This window comes from Capra hircus, chromosome 24 (assembly GCF_001704415.2).
Source record: "Capra hircus breed San Clemente chromosome 24, ASM170441v1, whole genome shotgun sequence".
Classification (NCBI taxonomy): domain Eukaryota; kingdom Metazoa; phylum Chordata; class Mammalia; order Artiodactyla; family Bovidae; genus Capra; species Capra hircus.
The window spans coordinates 25180711-25197343 of NC_030831.1; the positions used below are offsets into that span (position 1 = coordinate 25180711).

The window sequence follows — 16633 nt, forward strand, 5'->3', positions numbered from 1 at the left end:
CTGGCGTGCTGCAGTTCATGGGGTTGCAAATAGTCGGACACAACTGAGTGACTGAACTGAACTGAGGTTGGTCATAATTTTTCTTCCAAGAAGCAAATGTCTTTTAATTTCATGGCTGCAGTCACCATCTGCAGTGAGTTTGGAGCCCCCCCCAAAATAAAGTCTATCACTGTTTCCATTGTTTCCCCATCTATTTCCCATGAAGTGATGGGACCAGATGCCATGAATGTTGAGCTTTCAGCCAACTTTTTGACTCTCCTCTTTCACTTTCATCAAGAGGCCTTTTAGTTCCTCTTCACTTTCTGCCATATGGGTGGTGTCATCTGCATATCTGAGGTGACTGATATTTCTCCCGACAATCTTGATTCCAGCTTATGCTTCTTCCAGTCCAGCATTTCTCATGATGTACTCTGCATATAAGTTAAATAAGCAGGGTGACAATATACAGCCTTGACGTACTCCTTTTCCTGTTTGGAACCAGTCTGTTGTTCCATGTCCAGGTCTAACTGTTGCTTCCTGACCTGCATATAGGTTTCTCAAGAGGCAGGTCAGGTGGTCTGGTATTCCCATCTCTTTCAAAATTTTCCACAGTTTATTGTGATCCACACAGTCAAAGACTTTGGCATAGTCAATAAAGCAGAAATAGATGTTTTTCTGGAACTCTCCTGCTTTTTGATGATCCAACGGATGGCAATTTGATCTCTGGTTCCTCTGCTTTTTCTAAATCCAGCTTGAACATCTGAAAGTTCATGGTTCACATACTGTTGAAGCCTGGCTTGGAAAATTTTGAGCATTTTTGCTAGCATGTGAGATGAGTGCAATTTTGTGGTAGTTTGAGCATTTTTTGGCATTACCTTTCTTTGGGAATGGAACGAAGACTGACCTTTTCCAGTCCTGTGGCCACTGCTGAGTTTTCCAAATGTGCTGGCATATTGAGTGCAGCACTTTCACAGCATCATCTTGGACTTGAAATAGCTCGGCTGGGATTTCATCACCTCTACTAGCCTTATTCGTAGTGATGCTTCCTAAGGCCCACTTGACTTCACATTCCAGGATGTCTGGCTCTAGGTGAGTGATCACACCATCATGATGATCTGGGTTGTGAAGATCTTTTTTGTATAGTTCTGTGTATTCTTGCCACCTCTGCTTAATATCTTCTGCTTCTCTTAGGTCCATACCATTTGTGTCCTTTATCGAGCCCATCTTTGCATGAAATGTTCCCTTGGTATCTCTAATTTTCTTGAAGAGATCTCTGGTCTTTGCCATTCTATCGTTTTCCTCTATTTCTTTGCATTGATCACTGAGGAAGGCTTTCTTATCTCTTCTTGCTATTGTTTGAAATTCTGCATTCAAATGGGTATATCTTTCCTTTTCTCCTTGCCTTTCTCATCTCTTCTTTTCACAGCTATTTGACAACCATTTTGCCTTTTCACATTTCTTTTTCTTGGTGATGGTCTTGATCACTGCCTCCTGTACAGTGTCACAAACCTCCATCCTTAGTTCTTCAGGCACTCTGTCTATCAGATCTAATCCCTTGAATCTATTTGTCACTTCCACTGTATAATCATAAGGGATTTGATTTAGGTCACACCTAAAAGATCTCAGACATGAAAAAAAATAACTAAAGAATGCCTGAAGAACAAGCACCAGATTGAAAGAGAAGAGAAATGTGTGCAGCTTTACTGTTGACACCGCAGCCATACCAGACAGAATTATTCATTTGGTCCATATACCAAAGCATATTTGAGCCTGCTGATAGTAAAAGATCTCAGACATAAGAAAAAATAGTTAAAGAATACCTGAAGAACAAGCGCCCAAATTGAAAGAGAAGAGAAATGGTGATAGAGATAGGCGATCTGTCTAAGGGGTTAGAGATGGTTTGTATCAAGAAACCCAGGCTCTCTTATCCGAACCAAAATATCAGTGATCATGACAAACAGGACAAGAAAAAGAAAATATAAGAATTCTGAAGCTCTTATGTCACGAGAGGGAACATCCTGTTTTGTCAGAAGGTACTCCCCACGGCAGGATCTTTTTTTAAGGATGTGAACAGTGTCTGCAGCCACTTTTATAAGCAAACACAGACTTTCCATGGACACAGCAACCACTGGTCACACAGGCTCTTAAGCACTTGTAATGAGGCTAGTGTGAACAGAGGTGTGCCACAAGGGTAAACCAAACACAGGATTTAAAAGACAATGTGAAAAAATTGTATTCGTGAAAATTCTAACTCACTGATGACTACTTTTGTCCCCTTATTTAACACATCTGGATGCTGAAAGATTGCTTCATACTGAAAGATAATTTCAGTAGCTTGTCTGATCTGTTCTTTGGTAGGATTGATTCCTGAAAAATATCCTTTGAGTCTCTGTACATTATTCAGATTTGAATGATTTTTAAGTACACCGTTGCTTGCTTTCTTTGTTGAGTGACAACATTCATCTGTGGTTTAGAAGCAAACCTTGTATACGGTAATGTAGTTCACCTTTTATTTACAACTCGGAAAATCTGCAGTTACTTCTGCATTGCTCTCTTGTCTGCCAGTTCCAGGACTACAGTAATTTTCTTTTATTTAGCAAACATTTATTAAGTACCTATTGCATGCAAGGCATTGTGCTTCCCTGAATTTAGACATGTTGGATTTGGTGCTAATGGGACTTCCAAGTATAACCATCCAGGGGGCCTTAGATGCCTCTAGAAGTGAAAGGAAATGTAGACTAAATCTGCATAGTCGTTTGCTCAAGAAAAATTGAGATGTTTAACTTCACTGATCTTTAAAGAGATGCAGATTAATAAAAGGAAGAGATGCTTTCTAATATGCATGGAAGTGTCTAATTGAAAAGATACTCAGAACGAGATTGTGCTCCAACTAGGAGGCACATAGCCTGTTGGTAGAAATATAAATTGGTTTAGGTTTTTTTGGGGGAAAAAAAAAAATTTAGCCATGAATGGTAAACAAGAAATTGTGTTACTCTTTAATAATCTTACTCCAGAAGATTTATCCCCAAAACATGAACCAAAAGACAAAATCCCTGTGTGTCTTGAGAAGAGAGAAGGGAACTGAGAGTCGCTAAATGGCTACTTACGCTGAACACTTTGCATCATCTCCGTTAATCCCCACAGCTGCCCTGTGAAGTGTCCCCACTTTACAGGCGAGGAAGCAAGGCTCAGACGGATTTAGTGATTTGCCAGTATCATAAAACATGTACGTGGCAGAGCCCACTTACATTAGGCACCTGCCTAACTCAAACTAACCATAGGAGAACAGAAAAACAGATAAACCCATTATTAAACGCTGTGCAAACATTGTGTTGTCATGTGGGGAAAAGGAGAAAAAATTACAAAGGAACAAGAGTATAAAACTGTAGATAAAGCATGGATACTGGAAGTTTGTACGCAGACTAGAGTAGTGAGAAAGGAAAAGTTTAGTTGGTTATAGTGGCAGAATTTAAGAAAGTAGTATTAAGATTGCCGTGGTCATTCTGAATTTTTAAAGATTGCTTTTATGAAAAAGATATGCTCATTTTGTATTTTTGAATGTGTTATTCATCGCTCTACGTCCTTCTAGAAGGTACTCGAGCTGTTGTGTCTGGGTGCATCCTCTATTTTGTCATCACCGCCTACCCTTTAACTCTTGAAAACGCTTCTATCAAGGTCCATCACCAGCAAAATCCCTACATCCGTAAACCCGTCTCTGACATTACTTGCATCTTGTTAAAACCCAAACCTGCATATACCCTGAAAACACTCCTTTCATGAAGCCCTCTGAGGTGGTAGCTCTGTTTTGTTTTTGTGTTTTTGATTCAAGTGCCTCCAGGAGAAGAAGGGGGAGTGATGTCAAGTGTTGCATGCAGAACTGTGAAATGAGACTGAGAACTGTTGGATTTAGCAGCTTGTATTTAATTGGGGGTTTTGATATGAGCAGTGGAATTGTTGGGGCAAAGCACCTGAATCGCCTGTCTTCTAGGATGTACAGCTTCTGGATTTTCCTTATTCCCCTGCATTCCTGCATTCCTCAGTCTGCACTTAAGCCTATGTTCGTCATCATTAAATGTCATGACTGAAAATATCATCCATGTGCTGATGGCGCCCAGCATTATCATCTCCAACCAGACCTTTCTCTTGACTGCCACACTTACGTTGTCCATCTAAAGAGCTTTCAGGGTATCTCCATTTCTTTGTCTAATAAGGGCTTCCCTGGTGGCTCAGTGGTAAAGAGTCTGCCTGCCAATGCCGGAGACACCGATTTGATCCCTGAGTTGGGAAGATCCCCTGGAGAAGGAAATGGCACCCCACTCCAGTATTCTTGCCTGGGAAATCCCATGGACGGAGGAGCCTGGCGGGCTGCACTCCATGGGGTCGCAAAGAGTCAGACACGACTAAAGAAAGAAAGTGAAGTAGCTCAGTCGTGTCTGACTCTTTGTGACCCTGTGGACTGTAGCCCACCAGGCTCCTCCCTCCATGGGATTCTCCAGGCAAGAATACTGGAGTGGGTTGCCATTTCCTTCTCCAGGGGATCTTTCCAACCCAGGGATCAAACCCGGATCTCCTGCATTGCAGGCAGATGCTTTAACCTCTGAGCCACCAGGGAAGCCCAAGACAGGACTAAGCCTGAGTCCAAACTTAACTCCTGGCCTTACTTCCTCATCCTACCCCTCCAGACCTGCCCATCTCAGTCAATGGCATTTCCATTTCTTTTCCACTCAGGCCAGATTCCTGACATTCTCTTACCTCTTCCAAACACCTGCCGTCTCACACCTGCATGATGGCGGGGCCTCTAACTGGTGTCTCTGCCTCTACCCCTGGCTCCTTCGCAGTGTGTCCTGAACAAGCGACCGGAACGATTCTTCTATAATCATCATTGCTTTTCCATGCACACCCCCAGGTGGCTCCCCGTCCTAATCAGATGAAGAACCACAGTTCTGCAAAGCTATGGACCCTCAAAACCACCTGTTGTTTCTCTGACTTTCTTTCTCTTCCTTCTTGGCTTTTACTCACCCCAGTCCAGCCTCACTGGTAGCATACCATGCACACACCAGCCCATCTGCCTGATGGTCTCTGTGGAGACTGTTGCCTGTGTTGAGAATTCTAAGAACTCTCCACCCAACTCCATCAAAGTCGCTTTCTCACACATGCCTGCTCTGGACAGCGGGTACTCTCCAACCCCCTCACCCTATTTTTAATGGCACTTCTCACCTTCTGATGGGCTTGGCTGATGGCTCAGCTGGTAAAGAATCCACCTGCAGTCCAGGACACACGGGTTTAGTCCCTAGGTCGGGAAGATCCCCTGGAGAAGGAAATGGCAACCCACTCCTGTGTTCTTGCCTGCAGAATCCCATGGACAAAGGAGCCTGGTGGGCAATGACCCATGGGGTTGCAGAGTCAGAAACAAGTGAGCACATAAACTCATTACTCACCTTCTAACATATTTTTTACTCCATTGATTTATTGTATATATCTTCTGTCTCCCACTACAATGTAAAGCTTCAAGAGGACATTTTTATCTGGTGTCTTAATTGATTTTATCTCCAGCATCTAAAATAATACCTCCACCTAATAGATGCTGTGTTAAAAAAATATGTTGAGAATATGAATGGTCAGTATGAAAGTGTCCCTGTTTCTACCTGATGACCCATGGATGCATGCAGAGAACTCTACCTCATAAGAGTTTTTAATTCCTTTTCCAGTTTCTCAAGTGTAAACAGACTTCAGAAAAGGACCACTGAGAAACACGGTGTCACGGGCTTGATTATATATGGTCTTTTATTCTAAGCTGACAGCAGCTCCTCTAGAATGTAGCCGTGAGTGTCACAAATGCTAAAAATGTACAAGCAGCAGAGTAGATCCTTGACATTTTTAGGAATGTGTTCAAAGTTCTTCAAAAATCACCCAAACTATGGCTACCGTGATAGTATGTCTGCACTCATGAATTTCACAGATGGTGGTAAAAAGGAAGCCACCTGCTGCTCCAGATGCCAAGTGCCCTACTCACTGGAAGGGTCTCCCCCCAACACCAGCCCCTTCGGGCTCAGGCCGTGTACCGCAGCCACATCACAAATTATAGGAGCTTCTGAGCCCCCAGTATCGCCCATGTATTCTTGAAACCAAGGACATTGGTGAAAGCTAAGGGGCCACAGATTATTTTATTCCACCTGCACATTTTAAAAACACTAATTTAAAAAAATCAGTTCCCCCAGGCCACTCAACCTTGGTTTTAGAATATAATGTGGGGGGGCATCATTACAACTAAATAACAGCAGGACCACTGTCACAAGCCACATGCGCAACCATTTATAACACACTGAGTTTTCACATCATGTTTATACTCTAAGCAAGCATTCATCCAATTTGATATTGATCTTCTGGGAATAAACCCTGAATGTAAGCAAAAAAATAAAGAAACTACACATTTGCTTTCATTTTTAAGCTAATTTTTAAATATATATCCTAGTTCAGAGAAAACCTTCTGCCACAGTGGCTTTCTGTTTTTAATGTAGTGCTCAGAAGCCTCTGACGGAGAAGAGTGGGAGTAAGGGGAGGGGATGCTGTTGCCACGGTGACAGCTGTCCAGCGTAAGCATCTCACAGCTCTTCCGTTTATCATGTATTTTAGGGCAATTCAAGTTGTTGGAACAAGATCGAGATATAAAGGAGCCAGTGCAATATTTCAACAGCGTGGAGGAGGTGGCCAAAGCATTTCCTGAACGCGTGTACGTCATGGAGGAAATAACATTCAACGTGAAGGTAGCGCTAAAGAACCAAATATTTGTCATTACTAACCTCCTTTGGCTTTTAGGTCTTTGTGTGCACAGTTAAGTGCTCATCTGTGCCTCTTCCTATGGAGGTTCCATCTTCCTCGTGGGTTGGTGTCAATGGCTAAAACTGGTCTTACAAGAACTGTGCTGTAGCTGAGCTGACCACCCAACCTGCTCCACGCCCCCCCCCCCCCCGCCTCCATTATTACACTTAGTTAGCATTATCTTTGGCTAGAATAACTGTTAAGGCAGATCAAAAGTGGTTTTGGGGTTTTTTTTTCTCTCTCTCTTCTTTAAAACTCTGGACTTTATTCCCTAATATGTAACCATTTTTTGGCCAGATTCTTTTTTTTTTTTTTCCCCATCTCCCTTATTTTTTATTTATTTTTTTACCTTACAATATTGTATTGGTTTTGCCATACATCTTGTGTGAGGCTAGATGCTCTGCTTGTGAGAGCAAGTAAAAGGCACTGGGTAAATCTAATACCACAGACTCACTTAAGAGAGGAACTTCAGAGCATGCCTTGACATGAGCGTATAGTCTTCGTGGACTGTCCAGGTCAGTCTGCAGAGGAAAAGTTGAGGTCTCGAATGTTGCCCAGTAGGTGCTTGCTTTTCTTTCGTTTTCTCTTGGCCGCACTGGGTCTTCACTGCTTGCCGTGGGCTTTCTCTGGTTGCGGTGCGTGGGCTCCTCACCGTGGGGCTTTCTCTTGGTGTGGAGGACAAGCTCTAGGGCTCGAGGGCATCAGTAGCTGTGGCTGTGGACTCAGTGGCCGTGATGCACGGGCTTCCTCGCTCTTCGGCATATGGAATCTTCCCAGACCGGGAATCAAACCTGTGCCCCCTGCACTGGCAGACAGACTCCTAACCAGCTGGGCCACCAGGCAAGTTCCCCAGTAGGTACTATTAATCCTTGTTTATCAGAGAGCCGCTGAATGGTGTTCACTGTGCTGCATTGGATTTACACTCTGTTTATTTATTTGGCCATGTAGCATGTGGGATCTTAGTTCCCTGACCAGGGATCAAACCTGTGACTCCTGCATTGGAAGCGTGGAGTCTTCACCACTCGACTGCCAGGGAAGTCCCCAGTTTCGCATTCTTAAAGGGACGGTTCCATCCTCTCCTACACAGCAAGCTAGCTCCTTGAGAAAACCTGCTATTGAAGAAAGACTAACCAGAGAAGCAATGCCACCAACCGGGTGCAACTTCATTGCCCGCCAACCCTTTGCATTTTGTTCAGCAACATCCACAATTACACTGACACGTTTTCGATAGTGTTCACACTGAAAGGATTTTCTCTTTAACCTCATTTCAGCAGGAAGTCCAACTCAGTCAGGGTTTTCTCTGAAAATTTCAAAGTCTTAGGAGCAGATTCTGGTTTCTTGGAAATCCACTCTGTTTGAAAAACAGCCCACGTGGTGTCTTGGTCCAAGAATGCAAGTGTCTTTGCCGATGGGTCACCCCACCTACACTCCCAGAAAAGGCGGCAGATACCCAAAACCGCTTTCTTTGTGCAAAAGTCAGCCCATTTAATCGGCGAGGCTAAATCATTCTTTGTCCCAGTGCTAAAACACGGCGCCGTAATCTACTTCCTTTAGCTTTATTATTAAAATGGGTGAGATTTTGTGTTTTGTAAAGTCTTTTACTAACCAAAGTATGCTTATGTTCAGAGTATTTATAATTTTTAACTCCTTCAGTGGCTCAGGCTTATATTCATTTACAGTTGAAGATTGTGAGAACGTGTTCATTTTTAAATTCTCTGAGATTCATTGGCTGTAAGTTAATCAAATCCTGTTTCATTAGTATCTTGATTTAAATCTCTCCTTAAAATTTATTTAGAATTAACTAAAAGAAGGAAAATTTTGTTTAGGAAGGAAAGTTAATGCTGTAAAACTCTCTTCTGAAACATTTCATTTTGCGGGTAAATTATGAGAAATCAGACAATTTTTTTTTTTTTTACAATTTTCAAGTATTAAAATCTAATTCAGTCTTTGGTAGCATATTGTTTACATGAAAGATTTTTTTTAAATACCTCTAAATTCTGTTTGTTTGTGAATTTCTATTGGACCAGCAATGAATGAAAAAGTAATACTGAAACCAGTACATTTTGATAGGGTTTTTCCCCCCACAGAATACCATGATCGGCTATATTGATTAAAATTGTAATAGAGATATCATTTAAAAGTTTAGCACAGTGGTGTGCTAAATCCCTGCTAACTCGTATACTTAAAAATGGTTAAGATGGTAAATTTCATGTTATGTATATTTTACCACAGTTTTTAAAAAGCAAGAAGGCAGTGGAATTCCTGCTGAAATGAGGCTAAACAGAAAATCCTTTCAATCTGAGTACTCTCTAAAATGTGTCAGGAAAATTGTGGATGTTACAAATAAGTGTATGGAGTAGTAGTTTATAGCATCTGTAGAGCTGGTTGAATTGAGGTTGAGTTCTATGCTATGCATGCATAAATATTTTAATACCTCTGGTCCATCACTGATAAAGTTTTAAGATGCCTTCACATCCAGCCTGCGCTAATCATTAAGACAGCTTTCAATTCTATTCAAGGAAGAGCCAATGAAGGAACCTCAAGAAATTTACGTAAAAAAATACAAGTCTGTGTGCTCAGTGAGTAAAGACGCACATAGATAAACAAACCAAGGAGATTTGTGGGAAAGATTTCTGGAAACTCCCTGCATTTTAAAAGAAAATGTTGGATGCCATGGTCTTCTTTAAAACTTGATTATAATGTGCATGTATCAATATGCAGAGCTTAATGTCGAGAGCTCACTGGGGACAAGGAAGTGCTATGCTTTGTTGTTACATCCCCTGGAGAAGGAGAAAATAAAGGAAAACCAGTACAACCTATTCATAAACATAACTGTTACAAATATTGTTAAATATTATATAACATGAAATATTATATAGATATTACCTAGGAAGCAGTTTTTTGAAGGATAGGAGGATTCACAATTCCTTGAAAAATTTATCCTCTTCTTTATGCTTCAGATCAGTGTAAATTAGACCAAAAGAAATGACTTACAGTTAAGAACTGGCAGCTAACTGGCATCATCATAGTCAAAAGGCACAGTTATTTCTTGAAATAAAGAAATATATACGTATGCACATTTATTCGTATATATTTACAGGTGCAAATTGAAGCATGAAAAGAATACAGAGTAAAACAGAAGTCTTGAAGGAACAAGAACTAGTTTTGTTATTTTCAAGACTATAGCAAAAATTTACCTAAAATTCAGTGGATGATATTAGCACTATTTGAGTGGGCATGGCAACCCACTCCAGTATTCTACCCTGGAGAGTCCCCATGGACAGAGGAGCCTGGCGGGCTACAGTCCATGAGGTTGCAAAGAGTTGGACACGACTGAGCAACTAAGCACACACATTAGTACTGTTCACACATTTATTTCAAAATAAGATATTCCTTTTATCTTGAGCTAAAGAAAATACGTCTTTAAAAGATGACTTGATATTTAAAAATTATCTACCTGATTGCCCCATCGTTGGATGAACTGCATGAAATGAGTTAATATATATTAAATATTTAATTATTTAAGCAGCAGATATATTTTGAGCACTAACTACATGACCAGCCTCATTATAGGCCCTGGGAGTAAATATCAAATATGTAAATCCCTGCCTGCTTGGAAATTACATTCTGCTGGGGATATAGAATGTAAATAAGCAAATACAGATACTATTATGTTGGCCCAAGAGTTCGTTTGGGTTTTTCTGTAAGATGATACAGAAAACCCACATGAACTTTTGGGCCAACCCAATACCTCCAAATAAAGAGAGAAAGATAGTAGATATACAGGTCTGGAGCTTGGGGGTATAATATATATTGAGGGCTTACCAGCTCCTTGGTGGCATTTGAAGCCATGGGGCTGAGTTCACCTACATCTCAACTGAGGGTGACCCACCCCCTCCCAGGGACAGTTGACAGTGTTTGGGTACAATTTTGATTGTCACAGCTTGGGGAAGGGATGGAGACTACTGGTATCTAGTAATGGAGGACAAGGATACTGATAAATACCCTCCAGTGTCACAGGACAGGCCCCAAAACAAAGCATTATCGAGCAAAACCATCTAGAGCGCCAAGGTTGAGAACCCCTAACCTAGAGACTAGAAGAAGAGTAGAGATCTGAGAAACAAGCCCTGGAGCTCTCCAGCCCTGGGGTGTAGAGGAGACAGAAAAGAGTAATAGATAGTAGACAGTAGAGCATGTGAGACCCCGGCAGCCAAAGGACGGTAGTGTTTCAGAGAAGAATGGGCACTTGTGTCCGAAGCCTAGTGATTGAATTAGATAAGGACTGGCAACTAACCATTAAATTTAGTAAAATGGGAGCCTTTGGAGGCTTTGAGAGGAAGGAAATAATAAGCAGCTCAGAGACCCAGAAAGCAATTAACCAGGGAAGTGTAGTAGGATGGTCCCAGGGTTCTATCAAAATAAATTTCAAGTGAAATTACTTAGCACCAGCTTCTTTTCCTTCCAGCCATCTTCAGTGGATAAATTGGGTTTAGTCTGAGTCGGGCTTTACCAAGTAGAATAACGGAGATCAGCGAAGAAGGCACAGATGAAGTGTGCAGGAGTGGCAGGTAGCAATGAGCCATGAACTGTTCACTGGGTAAGGAAGTATGAATATGATAAATGAGATCTTGGAGATCCAGACGAAGTTAAGAGACTTCCAATGTGGGTTAAGAAAGCGAGGTGCAGACTAGGAGCAGCAATAGAATGTAGACTTCTTGGGATTAAATTTGAGGCAGTAACATAGGAAATGACAGGAGTAGCTGTCTCTTCAAATCTAAATATGCCTGTTTTGAGTGGGCAGCCAAGGTGGGGGGAACAGAAAATGGCAGATGAGTAGGTCAAGAAAATGAAAGAATATGTTGGCAGGTACCATTCTAAAGGAGATCAGTCCTGGGTGTTCTTTGGAAGGAATGATGCTAAAGCTGAAACTCCAATATTTTGGCCACCTCATGCAAAGAGTTGACTCACTGGGAAAGACTCTGATGCTGGGAGGGATTGGGGGCAGGAGGAGAAGGGGACGACAGAGGAGGAGATGGCTGGATGGCATCACCGACTCAATGGACATGAGTTTGAGTGAACTCCGGGAGTTGGTGATGGACAGGGAGGCCTGGCGTGCTGCAATTCACGGGGTCACAACTGAGCGACTGAACTGAACTGAACTGAACCTCTTGCTGATCATTTTGTCTGTTTCCTCCAGTACCTCCTAAGCTAATGGCATTCAGTGTTTTTAGAACAGCAGTCATCTGCCTCATTCGCCACTTTTTCCCTCTATTAATAACATCCAGCTTTTGGTTTCCATGGTGAGAATCTTGTTTTTGTTTACCCATTTTCCTGCCTACTTGTTTTTAACTGTGATAGGCATTTTTTAAATTACCTCTTTCAGTTTTTTCATCAACTGTCTGTATTCTCATGTTTACTTTCAAAGTCAGAAGATGTCTTATCTCTGAATTGGTCATTCCAAACCGAAGCCTCATTCCTCTATGCTTTAATAAGAAACATAGCTGCACCAACAGTTTTCAGCCCTACTTCTCTCTTTAAACAAGGTGTCATGATCTAAAGGGCACATCAGACCAGGTAGTGTAGCTCAGGCTCTGGATTCAGAATTGAGGTCCAGACACTGACTGTGACCACAGGCAGGTCATAGGACCCCAGTGCCATCACCTGCAAAATGGGCAAAATACGTGAGATACCAAGGGAACATTTCATGCAAAGGTGGACACGATAAAGGAGAGACAGTGTGGACCTAACAGAAACAGAAGACGTTAAGAAGTGGCAAGAATACATAGAAGAACTACACAAAAAAGATCTTCATGACCCAGATAACCACGATGGTGTGATCGCTCACCTAGAGCCAGACATCCTGGAGTGCTAAGTCAAGTGGACCTTAGGAAGCGTCACTGCAAACAAGGTTAGTGGAGGTGATGGAATTCCAGTTGAGCTATTTCAAATCCTAAAAGATAATGCTGTCTAAGTGCTGCACTCAATATGCCAGCAAATTTGGAAAACGCAACAGTGGCCACAGATTGGAAATATGTCAGTTTTCATTCCAATCCCAAAGAAAGGCAATGTTCAAACTACCGCACAATTGCACTTATTTCACATGCTAGCAAGGTCATGCTCAAAATCCTCCAAGCTAGGCTTCAACAGTATGTTGAAGAACTTACAGATGTACAAGTTGAATTTAGAAAAGGCAGAGGGATCAGAGATCAAATTGCCAACATCCAATGGATCCTGGAGAAAGCAAGAGAGTTTCAGAAAAACATCTGCTTCTGCTTCATTGACTATGCTAAAGCTTTTGACTGTGCGGATCACAACAAACTGTGGAAAATTCTTAAAGAGATGGGAATATCAGACCACCTTACCTGAGAAACCCATATGCAGGTCAAGAAGCAACAGTTAGAACCAGACATGGAACAATGGACTGATTCAAAATTGGGAAAGGAGTGCGTCAAGGCTGTATATTGTCACTATGCTTATTTAAATTCTGTGCAGAATACATCAGGAGAAATGCTGAGCTGGTTGAAGCACAAGCTAGAATCAAGATTGCTGGGAGAAATATCAATCACCTCAGATATGCAGATGACACCACCATTATGGCAGAAAGCGAAGAGGAACTAAAGAACCTTTTGATGAAAGTGAAAGAAGAGAGTGAAAAAGCTGGCTTAAAACTCAACATTCAAAAAACTAAGATCATGGCATTCAGTCCCATCACTTCATCGCAAGTAGTGGGGAAACAATGGAAACAGTGACAGAATTTATTTTGAGGGGCTCCAAAATCACGGCAGATGGTGACTGTAACCATAAAATTAAAAGATGCTTGCTCCTTGGAAGAAAAGCTACAACAAACCTAGACAGTGTATTTTTCTCTCTTTTATAAAGCAGAGACATTACTTTGCCAACAAAGGTCCATGTAGTCAAAGCTGTGGTTTTTCCAGTAGTCATATATGGATGTGAGAGTTGGACCATAAAGAAGGCTTTCTAACTGTGGTGTTGGAGAAGACTCTTGAGAGTCCCTTGGACAGTAAGGAGATCCAACCAGTCGATCCTAAAGGAAATCAGTCCTAAATATTCATTGGAAGGACTGAAACTGAAGCTTCAATACTTTGGCCACTTGATGCAAGACCCAACTCACTAGAAGACCCTGATGCTGTGAAAGATAGAAGGCAGGGGGAAAGAGGGATGACAAGGGACAGATGGTTGAATGGCATCACCAACCCAATGGACATGAGTTTGAGCAAGCTGTGGCAGACAGTGAAGGACAGAGAATCCTGGGGTGCTGCAGTCCATGGGGTAGCAAAGCGTTGTACATGACTGAGTGACTGAAGAACAGCAACAGCTCCCCACCTCATAGATTTGTCATGAGAATTAAATGAAGCAATGCATTAAAGCACGCATGCTTTGCAAGTGTCTTGTGTAGGGGCTGGCTACCTACAGTCTCAGGGCAAGACACCTGTTTTGTAAATAAAGTTTTATTAGAACACAGCCATCCCCCTGCACTTCCTGTTGTCTGTGGCTGCTTCAACAATGTAACAGTTGAGTCCAGTAGTTGCAACAGAGACCATATGGCCCACAAGCCTGAAATGATTACTCACTGGCCCTGTAAGAAAAAGTTTGCCAACCCCTGATTCAAAACATAAAATCCAACTAAGTGAAGTTTCACATCTAAAAAAAAAATTTCCTAACACAGATGATTTCAGTTACCCTTTATTTAGTACTTTATACCCTGTGACTGAATATTGAGAACACAGTACATATGTTGTTGTTGTTTCTGGATACCCTTTCACCTCAAATACTTTTTTGGAGCATTCTTATGCCAGAACATACATGCCAGTACCTAGTGAATTATTTAAAATGTCTCCTAGCCTCGCAAACCCAGCCCAGTAATAGTAAGAAATTCCCCCACACATGTATTTTCTCCCATCAAAATAAGACTAAAGCTAAGTCTTGTAAGTTCCGTCTTTTCTGTGACATTTGCAGAGAGAGCGAGAAGAAAGCGCAGCCTTGGACTTAGCAGTGGGTAGCTTGCAGCTCTCCTTAACTAGGGAAGAGGCATCTTGACTTCAGTACTGTCGCCCAGAAGCTTTCCAGATTCAAATGACTCCTCTCCACTCTGAGGGTGCCTGAACGCGCTAACCTGGATGCTGTAACGTTGCTCTTTTCATTCCAGTTAGTGAAGTCCAAGATCTCAGCCATTCCAGCATAGATTTCCCTGGAGGCAGAATAATAAGTTTGCATTGTCTCCGCTGGGCAACGTGCCCCAACTCAGGAACTGTGTGACATTACGATCCAGTATGGAGCATCAGTTCAGTTCAGCTCAGTTCAGTCGCTTAGTCGTGTCCGACTCTTTGCGACCTCATGAATCGCAGCACACCAGGCCTCCCTATCCATCACCAACTCCCGGAGTTCACTCAGACTCGCATCCATCGAGTCAGTGATGCCATCCAGCCATCTCATCCTCCGTTGTCCCCTTCTCCTCCTGCCCCCAATCCCTCCCAGCATCAGAGTCTTTTCCAATGAGTCAACTCTTTGCATGAGGTGGCCAAAGTATTGGAGTTTCAGCTTTAGCATCAATCCTTCCAAAGAAATCCCAGGGCTGATCTCCCTCAGAATGGACTGCTTGGATCTCCTTGCAGTCCAAAGGACTCTCAAGAGTCTTCTCCAACACCACAGTTCAAAAGCATCAATTCTTCGGTGCTCAGCTTTCTTCAAAGTCCAACTCTCACATCCATACATGACCACTGGGAAAACCATAGCATTGACTAGACGGACCTTAATTGGCAAAGTAATATCTCTGCTTTTGAATATGCTATCTAGGTTGGTTATAACTTTTCTTCCAAGGAGTGAGCGTCTTTTAATTTCATGGCTGCAATCACCATCTGCAGTGATTTTGGAGCCCCAAAAAATAAAGTCTGACACTGTTTCCACTGTTTCCCCATCTATTTCCCATGAAGTGATGGGACTGGATGCCATGATCTTCGTTTTCTGAATGTTGAGCTTTAAGCCAACTTTTTTGCGCTCTTCACTTTCTGCCATAAAGGTGGTGTCATCTCCATGTCTGAGGTTATTGATATTTCTCCCGGCAATCTTGATTCCAGCTTCTGTTTCTTCCAGTCCAGCATTTCTCATGATGTACTCTGCATATAAGTTTAATAAGCAGGGTGACAATATACAGCCTTGACGTACTCCTTTTCCTATTTGGAACCAGTCTGTTCTTCCATGTGCAGTTCTAACTGTTGCTTCCTGACCTGCATACGGATTTCTCAAAAGGCAGGTCAGGTGGTCTAGTCACCACTTAAGCCTGCACAGACCTCGTAAAAACCATTTCCTGTGGGCTGGGTCAGAGCTCCGCTGACAGTCCTGTCACCTGGGTATCGGCTCCTGAGAACTGGGTTTGGCATCTGTTTCTGGCACGGGTTTCAGTGTCTTTTATTATTCAGTTATTTTTGGCTGTGCCGGGTCCTCCTTGCTGTGTGGGCTTTTTTCTAGTTGCGGCAAGCGAGGGCCGCTCTGTAGTTGGAGCTTGTCATTGCAACAGGCTCCAGGGCGCGGCTGCAGTAGCTGTGGCAGCGCGCTCAGTAGTTGCAGCTCCCAGGTTTTAGAGCACAGGCTCAGTAGTTGCGGCACACAGGCTTAGTTTTTCTGCAGCACGTGGGATCTTCGCGGACCAGGAACCGAATGGGTGTCTCCTGCACTGGCAGGTGGATTCTCCACCACTGAGCCACCAGGGAAGCCCCAGGATCGTCTTTTTTTTTAATAGGGAAAATAAAATCATTTAAAGTTCGGAGAACTTGAGTGACAGCTACGTTTCTCAGTGCTGAGAAACATGACCAAGAAT

General features: G+C 42.5%; 1 protein-coding gene across 2 annotated transcripts in view; it reads left to right on the forward strand.

Moving 5' to 3' along the window:
- Nucleotides 1-16633, forward strand: part of GAREM1 (GRB2 associated regulator of MAPK1 subtype 1) — a 235988-nt gene that overhangs the window by 173860 nt on the left and 45495 nt on the right. For both annotated transcript variants that reach the window (XM_018039594.1, XM_018039595.1), the window contains exon 3: nt 6613-6743. In XM_018039594.1, coding sequence (XP_017895083.1) covers nt 6613-6743 — 131 coding nt within the window. The remainder of the gene's footprint in view (nt 1-6612; nt 6744-16633) is intronic.